At 40.4% G+C, this 13,337-nt stretch overlaps 1 protein-coding gene across 2 annotated transcripts in view; it reads left to right on the top strand.

The window, feature by feature from the left end:
* The first annotated feature begins 3,289 nt into the window (after positions 1 to 3,289).
* Positions 3,290 to 13,337, top strand: part of LOC120564972 (GTPase IMAP family member 8-like) — an 11,290-nt gene continuing 1,242 nt past the window's right edge. The window contains exons 1-5 of one of the 2 annotated variants that reach the window (XM_039810244.1): positions 3,290 to 3,504; positions 7,937 to 8,656; positions 9,072 to 9,092; positions 11,162 to 11,860; positions 12,976 to 13,337. The exon at positions 12,976 to 13,337 is cut by the window's right edge and continues 418 nt beyond it. In XM_039810244.1, the coding sequence (XP_039666178.1) occupies positions 3,489 to 3,504; positions 7,937 to 8,656; positions 9,072 to 9,092; positions 11,162 to 11,860; positions 12,976 to 13,337 (1,818 nt within the window). In that variant the 5' untranslated portion in view covers positions 3,290 to 3,488. The remainder of the gene's footprint in view (positions 3,505 to 7,936; positions 8,657 to 9,071; positions 9,093 to 11,161; positions 11,861 to 12,975) is intronic. The other variant, XM_039810245.1, reaches the window with a different exon arrangement.

The raw sequence follows: 13,337 nt of genomic DNA, 5'->3' as shown, positions 1-13,337 counted from the left end.
TTTAAATGAGCACAAGTAAAGTAGAACTGACGTAACAGCTGTTATATATGTTAACGTTTATTTTCAAGTTTTATTTTGAGGGTCTTTTAAAGTTATTACATGCTGTCTCAGCTAGCGGTTAGCCGAATTAGCTGTTAGCTAAACTAATTAGCTTGGCTGTCAACCGGAAGCGTAACTAACTTTTTTTTTATTTTATTTTTTTTTATTGAACAATAGTAACAACCATACTTGGCCTGGTACAATAAATGAAATGTCTTCACAGACAACAGACAAGCACCTTACATAAGAGAGAAGAAAGAACACATGAACAAACAAGCAAACAAAGTAAAAAAAAAAAAAAGGGGATAACACTAGGGGTTTTCAGAAAGTTTCACATCCTCTATCAAAGTAGATAAGATTAAGGCATTCTTTTTCTTCATTAACTTCAGAGATAAAAAAGTAATGACACAATTCTTTATGAAAAACATTAAAGTTTGGAAGTGTTTTCAGAAATCTATTCTTGTGTATAAAGAATTTCCCAAGAATAATGAATGTGTTAACTGCTAAGTCGTGCGCTTCATTTTTCATAAACATTCCAAAAATTATATTTTCTTTTGTAAATACAGGCAAATCTTCAAATTTAGGAAATAACCAGTAATGCAAATCCTCCCAGAAGGTATAGGCAAATTTACATTCATAAAACAGATGTTCTGTTGTTTCTGATCAGCACAAAATGAGCAGCAGTTCACATCAAATCCAAATTGACATCTTAAAAATTCTCTAGAAGGGTACACTCCATTAAAAATTTTAAAATGCACTTCCTTTGCTTTTGGGAAGCGTAACTAACATTAGCTTGGCTGTCGACCGGAAGCATGGAACAGATCGTGCAGTGTCGTGAATCCTCGTACAACAGCACATGCGCAAACATTTTGCGCATGTGCAGAACGGATCGCGCATGTGTCGCGCATGTGCAGAACGGATCGTGCAGGCAGAACGGATCGTGTACCGACAGAACCTATTAGGGTTACTAGGGCAACATGTTTGTATACAGCATGCAAGCTTTATGCTCCGCCTCTTCTCCTGTTTTTGGTGAATTTCTGTAGTAGAAACAGCGCCACCTATAGGCCTGGAATATGAATTAGCGTGTTGAGTCATTTACAAATGGATCCGTTTGGACGCAAACATTCCGATGCCAGGGAAGACGGGGGGGGGGGGAAGATTGCTTTGGTACGTGTGGACGTGGCCTCAGTCGTTATGTAGAAGAGGTCTTTTATATATCTGTATCCAGAGGCCAGTTGTCTCATAATATGGCCACTCCCCAGTTCCTGCTTTTACTGATCTTATTGTATCCCAAGGGGAGTGAGGAAATCAGAGCCAAGACATTAAATATCTCTTCATATTCTGCATGCACATAATAGTCTATTGGAAAGACTGAAAGTCAGGTTTATAATTTCACAATCCACCGGATTCTAATTTAGGCTCTGGATATAAATGATGCCATTTGTTATAGAGACCCAGAACCATTATGTATCTGTCTTTCAGGATGATTATGATGGCATGAAGCACTACATGACTCATCTTTGAATATACCACATTTTTGTCATTTAAATGAAGTACACTGTAAAATAAATATGCATACCACATGCAGTATATCTTTGGTTTTGATTGAGTTCATTCCAAAGCGTTCTATTTACAGTTTTTTCTGGTTTTTATTTCCTGAAAGTGAATGTCATTAAAGTGGATTGGTTCACTTTCTTTACATACGTATCAAATGTACAGTACAGGCCAAAAGTTTGGACACACTTTCTCATTCAATGCGTTTCCTTTTATTTTTTTATGACTATTTACATTGTAGATTCTCACTGAAGGCATCAAAACTATGAATGAACACATATGGAATTATGTACTTAACAAAAAAGTGTGAAATAACTGAAAACATGTCTTATATTTTAGATTCTTCAAAGTAGCCACCCTTTTCCAAAAATTCCACTAATTAACCCTGACAAAGCACACCTGTGAAGGTAAAACCATTTCAGGTGACTACCTCATGAAGCTCATTGAGAGAACACCAAGGGTTTGCAGAGTTATCAAAAAAAGCAAAGGGGGCTACTTTGAGGAATCTAAAATATAAGACATGTTTTCAGTTCAGTGGCGGAATTGTTTTCTGAAACTGCAGAATAGGACTACGTAACGTTTGCGCCTGAACACGCCTCCTCTTTTCGCTGAACCGCCCCCGGGAGCGCAAATACATTCCCTAATTTACCGACGTGCGTCTGTGGAGGGAAAAGTCCGCTGTGCGTCGGGTGCAAAATAGGAATGATACATGCGTCGGTGTACAAAGGCAATTGCGCTGAGTGTAAGATAGGGCCCATAGTGTGTCAAAATCATGTAAAACGTCTTACAGGTTTAACCCTTTGTTTTCCTGTCGACCATGCAACTTTTTATTTTTCTGGGTCAAAATGTTTTTTTTTTCAATGTTGTGATCGTCTTTTTTGATGCTTCTGTCACTTTTCTCCAAAAAAATTTTTTGTCACTTCTAACCGATGTTTTTGTCACATTTCCCTGCGCTTTTTTTTAATGTCCACATTTTTGAAGCTATTTCCGACATTTTTGTCACTCTTTTCAACGTTCTTTTATAAAAAATGTTCTCCACATGCTATAAAATTGAATAAAACACCCAAATTCAATGAAAGTACTGAGTTGACTTTATTTACTTGTGAAGAGTAATGGTTGTATGGAATCATCCACGTTATTTTTTGACAATTTGGTTGAAAAAACCCAAATTTCTGATATAGAAACGTTTTGAATATGGGTCAAATTTGACCCGAGGACAACAGGAGGGTTAAGGAGAATTTTTGGTCTCGGTTCCCAAAGACCTACTCTGGCACAGAGGTGGCAGGGCCATGGTTAGGAAAGAGATTAATTGAATACAGCAGTACTTCAGCATAACAAGACGAGCTGCTGCCCTCTGCAAAAACATCACTATGGAAACCCAGTCAGTTCAAAATTAATAAAAAGTCGTCTCGTTTAAGAGAATGGCGTTGTGTTGATGTGAGCTTGAACTCTGCTGCAAAGAAATACAGAAGCAAAGGTTACTTCGACTGCACTCATTTTGGCTCTGCACTTCTGTTTCATAATGCAAATATCACTTTTTTGACTCACTTTCATACCTATATAATAGAAGTCAACAAAGGTTTCAAAAGCATGTTATCTTCAGCACACATTTTGTTATTGTAATTGATGTCCTTGTGTTGTGAGATCACATGTTGAACCAGTCTCAGGTGTTACACAGCCAAAGAAAAACCAGTTAGGCTGCAATGTCAGACTGCCTTAGATTAACCGTGTACTCTGTTTCTCACGGCATCGAGTCAAGGCTATGCGGACGGGCTGCCAAATATCCCCAAACACCTTTTTTTCTGAGGACAGACTTCATCCAGTGACCTCTGCAGAGCCCTCGGGGGGTGTTGAGTTGATACTAACTCGGCTATGAAAAGAGAAGACCTGTAAGAATGGAAAACAATCTCGGTGAGTTAACCAAGCCGTCATTTTAAAAGATAAATGAGGCTGGCTGCATAGTTTAGCCCGCTTTGAGATGCAATAACTAAAGCTTAAGTCCTTTTATCCCTAACAAGGACTTCATATGTTGTGTGAATTGAATTTGTCTAAAGGCATTCCTTTTTATATTATTCAGATTATGTATCGATGAGTGCAACATGCAGACCTGTTTCGAGGTTGAATCAGCTTGAAAGCCTTTACTTCACCTTGATCATTACTAAGATATTAAAGCAAGTCAGTTAAGATCACCAGCCACGTCTGGCTGCAGACAGACAGACCTATATAAACACATGGCAAAGTGCCTCTGTGGTAGTTCCCGCTAAACAGTGCAATGATTCTTCCAAAGTTTTTGTACTGCATGACAAGTTGGTCTCAGGCAGGCAAAACAGTCTTAAGACCACTTTAATCATTATATAAAACAGCCCCTAAGATCCATGACAAAAAAAAACATTAATATCACCACTGTCAAATACTCACCAAGTACAATATTTTAAAGTTTGAAAATTTGATAATGCATTCAAATGTTTGCTAGCAGATTTAGCTAATATGCCACTAGAGGAGAGTGCACTATTCCACAAGACTTCTTGTGGCTAATCATCCTTTTCTTTTGTAGCCATAAGTCAGTGGAATACTCTCCAAACACACTTTATCGCATTGTAAAAATCCTCAAACATTTACATGCTTGACAAAACAAACCTGTACACATTTATGAATTGTGTGTGTGTGTGTGTATGTGTGTTTGCTACAGCCTGGTAGAATGCATCTCTCCTTGTTTTACAAGGTTATAGTTTAATTGTGCATTGTCCCTGTTTAAATAAAATTACATTAAATCACATTACAGTTGGTGTCTCCAAATTTTCCCATGACACACACACACACACACACACACACACACACACACACACACACACACACACACACACAAACAAAAAAAAAAACACACACACACACACACACACACACACACACACACAAAAAAAAAACAAAAAAAATGAATAATAAAGGGAATGTAATTGACTGTAACCTGCAAACCAGTTAGACCTGATCATTGTTTGCCAGTAAAGACACACTCCACTTTTGATTCCTATCAGGAATCAAAATAACGACCTTCCGAGAACATTTAACTCCACCCCCAACAGTTTCAAGACAATTTGATCTCAACTACACACCTGCGGCTGTCACCCTACTGAACTCTAGCTTTGCATCCCGGTGAAAACCAACCAAATAAGCCCCCAACCCCCCTATCCCACCCATAGTGTTCTATTTATTTACAAATGTACGTACTGTAACTACACTTATACATAGCCATGTTCTACTGCTCTTCATACTATTCATCCTGCACATACACTTATTCTCACTACTCTTATAATGTTACTGTTTATGCACTACAATGGTACTGTTACCACACTGCACATAGCTTTACATACTGTACATATAGGGTTCATACTAAATATCCATATTTATTCTGTTATTCTTATAATAATACAGTGCATATATCTATATTATTTTTACTACTATTATAATGTTACTGCTGCTACATTGCACATATCTGTACATGTTGTTCATACATTGTTGATATTACATAGCCATATTTACAGTATTCTGCTCTTATAAGGTAACTGCTAATACACTGCACACATTTATATTTAATTTATATTACTCTAAACCACCTTCTGTTAACCAACGGTACACTACTGTCTACACTGCATTATATTTCTTGTCCTGTCTGTACTTGAATATCACATTGCACTTTTCTGCTCTTTTTGCACTTCGGGTTGGACAAAAACTTCATTTCATTGTCTTTGTACTGTACTCTGGACAATGACAATAAAGTTACATCTCATCTAATCTAATCTTAAATTTTGTGAGTGACTGCTTACTGCACGGTTGCGACGTTGTCGTAGTGATAAAATCTGGCTGCAGACATATGAACACCTGGCAAGGTACACCAAACTGCCTCTGTGGTAGCTACCACTATTGCTTCCAGGACCACATTTTATAATGACATAAGATAGTTAGTACCCACAAAAAAGAACATTTTAAGAAATGAAGCATTTGGTTATTTTTAGATTAGATTAGATTTAACTTTATTGTCATTGTGCAGAGTACAAGTACAAAGACAACGAAATGCAGTTGGCGTCTAACCAGAAGTGCAAAAAAGCAGATATACAAAGTATAGACAGGTGGTGCATAGGCAGGACAAGAAATATATTGCAGTTATAAGAGCAGAATAAATATGGCTATGTAATATGAACAGTGTATGAACAACACGTACAGATATGTGCAATGTAGTGGCAGTAACATTATAATAGTAGTAAGAATAATATAGATATATGCAGTGTATTAGCAGAATATATAATAAGAAAATAATAGGGATATTCAGTATGAACCATATAGACAGATATGTACAGTATGTACAGCTATGTGCAGTGTGGTAACATTATAAGAGTAGTAAGAATAAGTGTATGTGCAGGATGAATAGTATGAAGAGCAGTAGAATATGGCAATGTATAGGTGTAATTACAGTATGTACATTTGTAAATAAATAAATAGAACAGTATGGGTGGGATAGGGTAGTACAAATTGTCTGGGGGCGGGGAGGGGGGGGCTTAGTAGGTTAATTATCACCTGGATGCAGAGCAAGAGTTCAGTAGGGTGACAGCCGCAGGGAAGAAGCTTCCTCTGAACCTGCAGGTTCGGGTGTGGAGAGACCTGAGACGCCTTCCGGAGGGGAGTGGCGTGAACAGGCTGTGGTTGGGGTGAGAACAGTCTTTGATGATGCTGCGCGTCTTACGCAAGCGTCGCTTGCCCTGGATGGCCTCGATGGAGGGGAGTGAGGAACCGGTGATGCGTTTTCACCGGCAGTTTTCACCACCCTCTGCAGTGCTTTCCGGTCATGGGCAGAGCAGTTGCCATACCAAACTGTGCCACAGTTGGTGAGGATGCTTTCGATGGTACAGCGGTAGAAGTTCACCAGGATCTGAGGAGACAGGTGGACCTTCTTGATCAGGGTAGAGGTGTTGAGGGTCCAAGAGAGGTCCTCAGAGATGTGGATACCCAGAAACTTGAAGCTGGTGACACGTTCCACCTCAGTCCTGTTGATGAGGATGGGGGTGTGTGTGCCAGCTTTAGACTTCCTGAAGTCCACAATGAGCTCTTTGGTCTTCTTGGTGTTGAGAGCCAGGTTGTTGTCAGTGCACCACGATGATAGGTGCTGGACCTCCTCCCTATAGGCCGTCTCATGGTTGTAGCTGATGAGACAAATCACTGTAGTGTCGTGTGCAAACCTGACAGTGGTGTTAGAGCCATGTACAGGTGTGCAGTCGTAGGTGAAGAGGGAGTAAAGGAGAGGGCTCAGCACACATCCCTGTGGTACGCCGGTGTTCAGGGTGATGGTTGAGGAGGTGTGATTATCTAACCTAACAGACTGAGGTCTGTGGGTTAGGTTACACTGCACTACGTCCAACAACTCTTTTGGTTTAATCTAGTCGCTTCTTGTACTCTCCGTATCAGTTGCATATTTTTGTTATCACAAGTGGCAAAGGGAGGAGATGAGTCATTCTCAGCAAAAATGATTTGTTTGGGTTCAGGGTCATTCTAAAAATGTTTTGTCTCACTTTCTTCAGACTCTGTCTCCGAAATGAAATGGATAGTTAAAGTCAAAAATAACTCTGTCTTACAGTCACTGTGGAACAACACAGGCACAAGTGATCCAGAGCATTCTTCTTCTGTCAGTCATATAAAGCAGCAGAGACACCTGCTGTGATAAACCTGTCCTTCTAGTTTTGCTTATTTGCTTTATCTCACCTGGCTTATGTTCTCCTGCTTAGTATAAGGAGATCTGCTGATGACCTTTTATGAAAGTTTTTAAGCCAATTTGTTTATAACAAAATGCATTATCATCAAGCCAAGGAAAGTTTATATAAAACATCTCGCATTGCCAGACCTTCCTCCACAGCGCTGTAGAGGAAGGTCTGGCTAGTCCACACAGCACAAGAAAGACTTGCTCTGGTTTATTGGCATTTCTTTAAACCAATCACAATTGTCTTGGGCGGCGCTAGATGCCGGATGGAGCCACAGTGCTACTGCAAAATAGCCTCGGGAAGGAACTTGTTTTGGTGAAACATGCAACAATGTACAGTACGTTCAAAAGTTGTTTTAGTCATGCAACAGAAAACTCAGATTGGACAGATAGTCTAGCTAGCTGTCTGGATTTACCCTGCAGAGATCTGAGGAGCAGTTAACCATAGTCCTCATAAATAAAGAGTATAAAATTCCAACACAAAGAAAGTGGAAGGTAACGGACATCTGGCCGAAATGAGGCACTGGAACAATCCCGAAAATGACTATACAAAACGTGACATTTTTGTAACTGTCTTTTGTGTTCTTGTGTGTTTTCCAGGGGAGAACGAGAGCATCACACTGTCGGAGGTCAGACTCGTCCTGATTGGTGGGAGATGGGCTGGCAAAAGCTCCTCTGGCAACACCATCCTGGGAGAGGAAAGGTTCGAGTGTGGCCGAATCAGAACAGCTGAGTCTGAAAAGAGGCACGCCGTGGTCGGGGGCAGGCGGCTCATCGTGGTCGACACTCGGGGATGGCGCAGCTCCCTCTCCCTCACTGAGATCCCAGAGGTGGACAAGCAACAGTTGAAACTCAACGCGTCCACGTGTATGCCAGGGCCAAATGTGTTTCTCCTGGTTGTTCCCATAGATACAGCCTTCTCTGCGGAGAGCAGGAGGACGGTGGAGGAGCACATGAAGCTCCTGGGGGAGCGGGTTTGGAGGTACACCATGGTGCTGTTCACCTGCGGCGACTTCCTCGGGGAGAAGACCATAGAGCAGCACATTGAGAGCGAGGGAGACTCACTCAAGTGGTTGATGGAAAGCTGCAGGAACAGGTACCACGTGTTTGATAACCACGAGCAGAGTCCGTCCAATCAGGTGACCCGGCTGCTGGAGGAGATAGATGAGATGGTGTGGCGCAACAACGGCAGCTACTACGAGGTGGATGAACAGACGCTTGACATCATCAAAAAGAAGCAACAGGCAGTGGCTGAAAGGGCAGAAGAGAGAAGGAGGAGGTCCGAAGAACAAAGCCATCAAATGAAAGCGCTCATTGCAGGTGAATGTCACAGTAGGCACACAAACAAACTGTATTACATATTCCTGTAACAGCTTTAAAGGTGTCCTGCCATGCATATTTCATGACTTTGTGGTGATGTCTGAAGTTCTACCATGGACTCTGTAACATTTTTTGTGGAAAAAATGCCTTGGTTACCTTGTTTCAAGCCATTCTAGCGTGGTATAGAAAGCCTGCAGGAAGACTCAGCTCGATTTGTGCCAGTTCTCATTAATATTCAACGAGCTAAGCTGCTTGACTCTGACTGGCTAACAGCTAGCCAATGAGAGTCTGGCTATCAGCATCCTTTACCCAACGCAACTGGGTGAGCTCATGAATAGTAATGAGCTCAGGCAACATGATGTCAGACTGACCAGCTTTTGTAATTGGTCTGATTTATCCACTTATTTCTTTTCAGTGGCTGGAGCTGACAGAGGAGGTAGCAGTTCATTTTCACATTCACGACATAACACAAGTAAAATACATGTAAAAATGGTTTTGTGGGGCAGGGCACTTTTAAAGGAATTGTTGGACATTTTTGGAAATGCCACTATTTGTGTTCTTGCCGAGAGTTTGATGAACAGACGATTAGCTTAGCTTAGCATAAAGAAAAAGAAATAACTACTTTGGCTCTGTCTGGTAGCAACAAAATCAACCTATAAGCATATTTAAAGTGGCTATTTGTGACGTTCAGATTGTGTTGTTACTTGCGGCCGCTTTGGACAAAATCTGTAGTGTTTTTACCACACCTGCTGTCGTAAAGGTCTTTTCTTTACGGTGCTGTATTGCCCACTGTATAACCGAGTTAGCGTTACTGGGAGGTCATGTAGTTGCGATGAATGTTTTACTCAACCGGAAAATCATTTATTTACAATTAGAGATGTTCGGAACTGGAAAGTAATGGAGTTTATTCAGCGATCCGATACCACCTCATTAAGCCCTGAAGAAAATCTACTTTAAAGTAGTTTATTTATGTTCTTTTTCCGTCATGACTGGCTGTCAAACTGGATAATAAAATAAAGTTCTGTAGCGTTCATTGTTTGCGTTTGTTCATGTTTCACAAAAAGTTTAACTTGAGCCAGGCCGTACAACAAAGATAGAAATCATATCACACCCATACAGGGACAGTAGTAAACAGCAGTTAAAACATAACTAAATATATGACACACTCGGATCACACACGGACACGGAGTGAAAGAAGACATTTTCACACTTTGGTTTTGTGGATTAAACAAACAAGATATAATGGGTTAATTAGTTATCTTTGGATGAGCTGCATGGTGGATTTTACTACCTTTAGACTGAGCTAGGCTAGCTGTTTCTCTTTCTTTATGCCAAGCTAAGCTAAGCGCCTGCTAGCTCTAGCGAACGTTACATGTTTAGCGTTAGACAGAAGAGTGGCAAGCATACCGTATATATTAAACATTTATATCTATGGTGGCAAGGACGTGAATAAACATATATTTTGAAAATTCTGAACTATTCCTTTAAGCATTAAAGAAATGTATTATCGGATATATAAAGGCCTGACAAAAATAGGAATTAAAAATGACTTCACAAGCGTATAACTTAAGCCACCAATGGCCGAAAATCAAAAGGGACTTTATGAATTAATATGTACAGAGCCATTTTTGAAACAAAATGTCAATTAAAAATGCCCCATTTAATTTCTAGTAGTAAGTAGTTTGGTAGCTTCAGTAACTTGTACAATCTAAAAACTCCTGGGTTATTTTTTCAGAGAGTAACCATTTTCTGGGTTATAGGGCTATTATTTTGATCCAATTCCTGGATTGTTTGGGTTGCTGGGTTATTTTTCAAAGAGTAACCCATGTTCTGGGTTATAGGGTTGTCTATCTCTCTTCTCTCTCTCTCTCTCTCTCTCTCTCTCTCTCTCTCTCTCTCTATATATATATATATATATATATATATATATATATATATATATATATATATAATGTATTTTTTGTTGGAGGGGTGTATTTTATGGAGTTATTATATTATCATGTCAACATAGTTTATAATATGAACAATCACACTTGTGTGTTGTGTACATTATGATAAAACAATATCACCAGTATTTGTAGGAGAAATAAAGTGACACACCCTCTAACCATGGATATATTAACTAAGAAATAGAAGAAATAAGTTCATATATTAAACCCTTGCCCCTATAACATACACATCAGTCTGACAGAAATTCAGAAGAAGAGGAAGAAGAAACACCTCCTTCCCTCTCTACCCCCGTAGAAGAAGAACTGGTTATTTTAACCCAACATTTGTTGTATTTATTTATTAAAAAATTAAAAAATTATTATTTATTATAATTATTATTATTATTTATTTATTTATTGTAAGTATTTAATCCAGAAGTTGGGTCAAGAAGAGTAACCCAATTTTCTGGGTTGAAATAACCCAGAAATTAGTTGGTCCCTTTTTAACCCAGGAGTTTTTAGAGTGTATAAATGGGTGTAAGCTCCATGACTAATGAAGCTTTGTTTTGTCTAACAGGAGCGATGATAACCATCCCAAAACTCCACATGGTTCTCTTGGGAAGCCGAAGCGTTGGGAAAACCTCAGTAGGGAACACCTTATTGGGAAACAAAGAGCAAGAAGTTGGAAAATGGACGGCACGCTCGGTGGCCCGGCAGGGTTTTGTGGGTCACACTGAAATAACTCTGGTTGATACACCAGGTTGGTGGAAAGGCTTCCCTGTGTGTGACACTCCTGAAGCGATCAAAGATGAACTGTTGATCAGCCCGTTTCAGTGCCGCCCTGGGCCTCACGTCTTCCTGCTGGTTATAGACGCAGACGCAGCCTTTAATGCCAAACACTTACGGGCAGTGACAACACACATGGATCTCCTCGGAGACGGAGTGTGGAGACACACTATTGTAGTTTTCACCAGAGGTGACTGGCTGGGAACACACACCATAGAGCAGTACATCGAAGGGGAGGGAGAGGCGTTTCAGTCTCTAGTTGAACAATGTGGAAACAGATACCACGTCATTGATAACAAGAATGCAGATGATGGCACTCAAACCAAGGAGCTGCTGGGGAAAATCACTGAGACTGTGGCTGGAAATGGTTGGGACTATTTCGTCCCAGACGAAAAGATATATCAGACCATTGTAGAGAGAAAAAAAAGTGTGAAAAAAGGAGCACTTGTGAGGCTAAGTCAAGTCCATGCCAAAAGAAAAACCCTCAGAGGTATGGTTCAGTCGTCTAGCATTACTAACAAGTTCATCAGTCTGGCATTGTCAGAGCAGTTTCACACCCTGGGAGGGAATCGATACCAGAGGTGGACAAAATGACAGAAATGAAATACAATACAACAGCGCTGCAGTAAATAGTAATCTGGTGAAGCTCATAATGTCTGTTTTATATATATATATATATATATATTTAGTTAGTCGGTCACAAGTAGACCTCACATCTGACACTGAAATGGGATAATTACTGAATAACCTACACACTATGGCATCAGAAATTCCAATCTGCTCTGACAGTCCCAACAAAAACAAGGAACATTATGAACTTCATCAGATTAGTATTTACTGCTGCGCTGTTGTATTTCATTTCTGTCATTATGTCCATCTCTGGTATCGATTCACTCCCAGGGAGTGAAAATGCTCTAACAATGCCATATATATATATATATATATATATATATATACAGTGTATCAGATTGTTAGCAATGCTAGCATGTGGTTCTATGGATGGCAATGTCAGACTGTGGGCTGGTCAGTCCACCATTTGGTTCGTGACCAAATACCTGAAAACTAATACTAATACTAAAGCGCCTTCCCATCAGTTTCAGCTGTGCTATGTGTTCTGTGCTAATTAGCTAATGTTAGCATGTTAAAGTAAGACAGTAAACATGTTGAATATAACCCTTGTTAAACATCAGCATTTAGTTAGCATGCTGACATTAGCATTTAGTTTAAAGCACCTGCTAAAAGTACGTAGGCCTACGGCCTCACACAGCCGCTAGAGTGGGTGTAGACTCTTAGCCTTTCTAAAACTGAAATATTCCGTATCTGCCTAAAACATCCGGTATAGGTCGGGGCATTATTTCTAATCCTGCATTTACATTAAAACTAAATCAATTTTTGCTACTATTTTTTGCAGCAGTAGCCACTCTATGTATTTGCAATCTGTATTTGTTGTTACTGGCGTAGTCCGCCTTTCTAACTCAAGATTCTGCCTTCATTTTGCCAAATCATTATTTTCTGCAGGGCTACTGGTTTTGGATACATGTTTGAGATCCGTTCATTAGTTTTGGATGTGATGTGGTTTTTCACCTTGCAGTTGTTTTTCCTCAGAATCCAGTAAAAAATTACAGGAGCTGACGGTGGTGATGCTTGGCCAGAAGACATCTGGGAAGAGCGCAACAGGAAACAACCTCCTGTGTAAAGACGTGTTCGCCACCTGTCAGAATGAGTCCTGTCAGGAGGGGGCGGGGGAGGTTGCTGGCAGACTGGTCACAGTGATCGACACCCCGGGCTGGCGGAAGGATCCCTCCCGCTGCACCAAAGAGATGGACGCAGAAATTGTCGGAGGCCTATCTCTGAGCCCATTGGGGGTTCATGCTGTCCTGCTGGTCGTCCCCTTGGACCTGGCGTTCAGAGACGCTCAGCAGGCCGCCCTGGAGGACCACATGAACCTGTTTGATGCCAGCATCTGG

The sequence above is a fragment of the Perca fluviatilis genome, chromosome 9, assembly GCF_010015445.1.
Source record: "Perca fluviatilis chromosome 9, GENO_Pfluv_1.0, whole genome shotgun sequence".
Lineage (NCBI taxonomy): Eukaryota > Metazoa > Chordata > Actinopteri > Perciformes > Percidae > Perca > Perca fluviatilis.
Note: the sequence above shows the minus strand (reverse complement) of the source record. Positions and strands in the feature narration are given on the sequence as shown.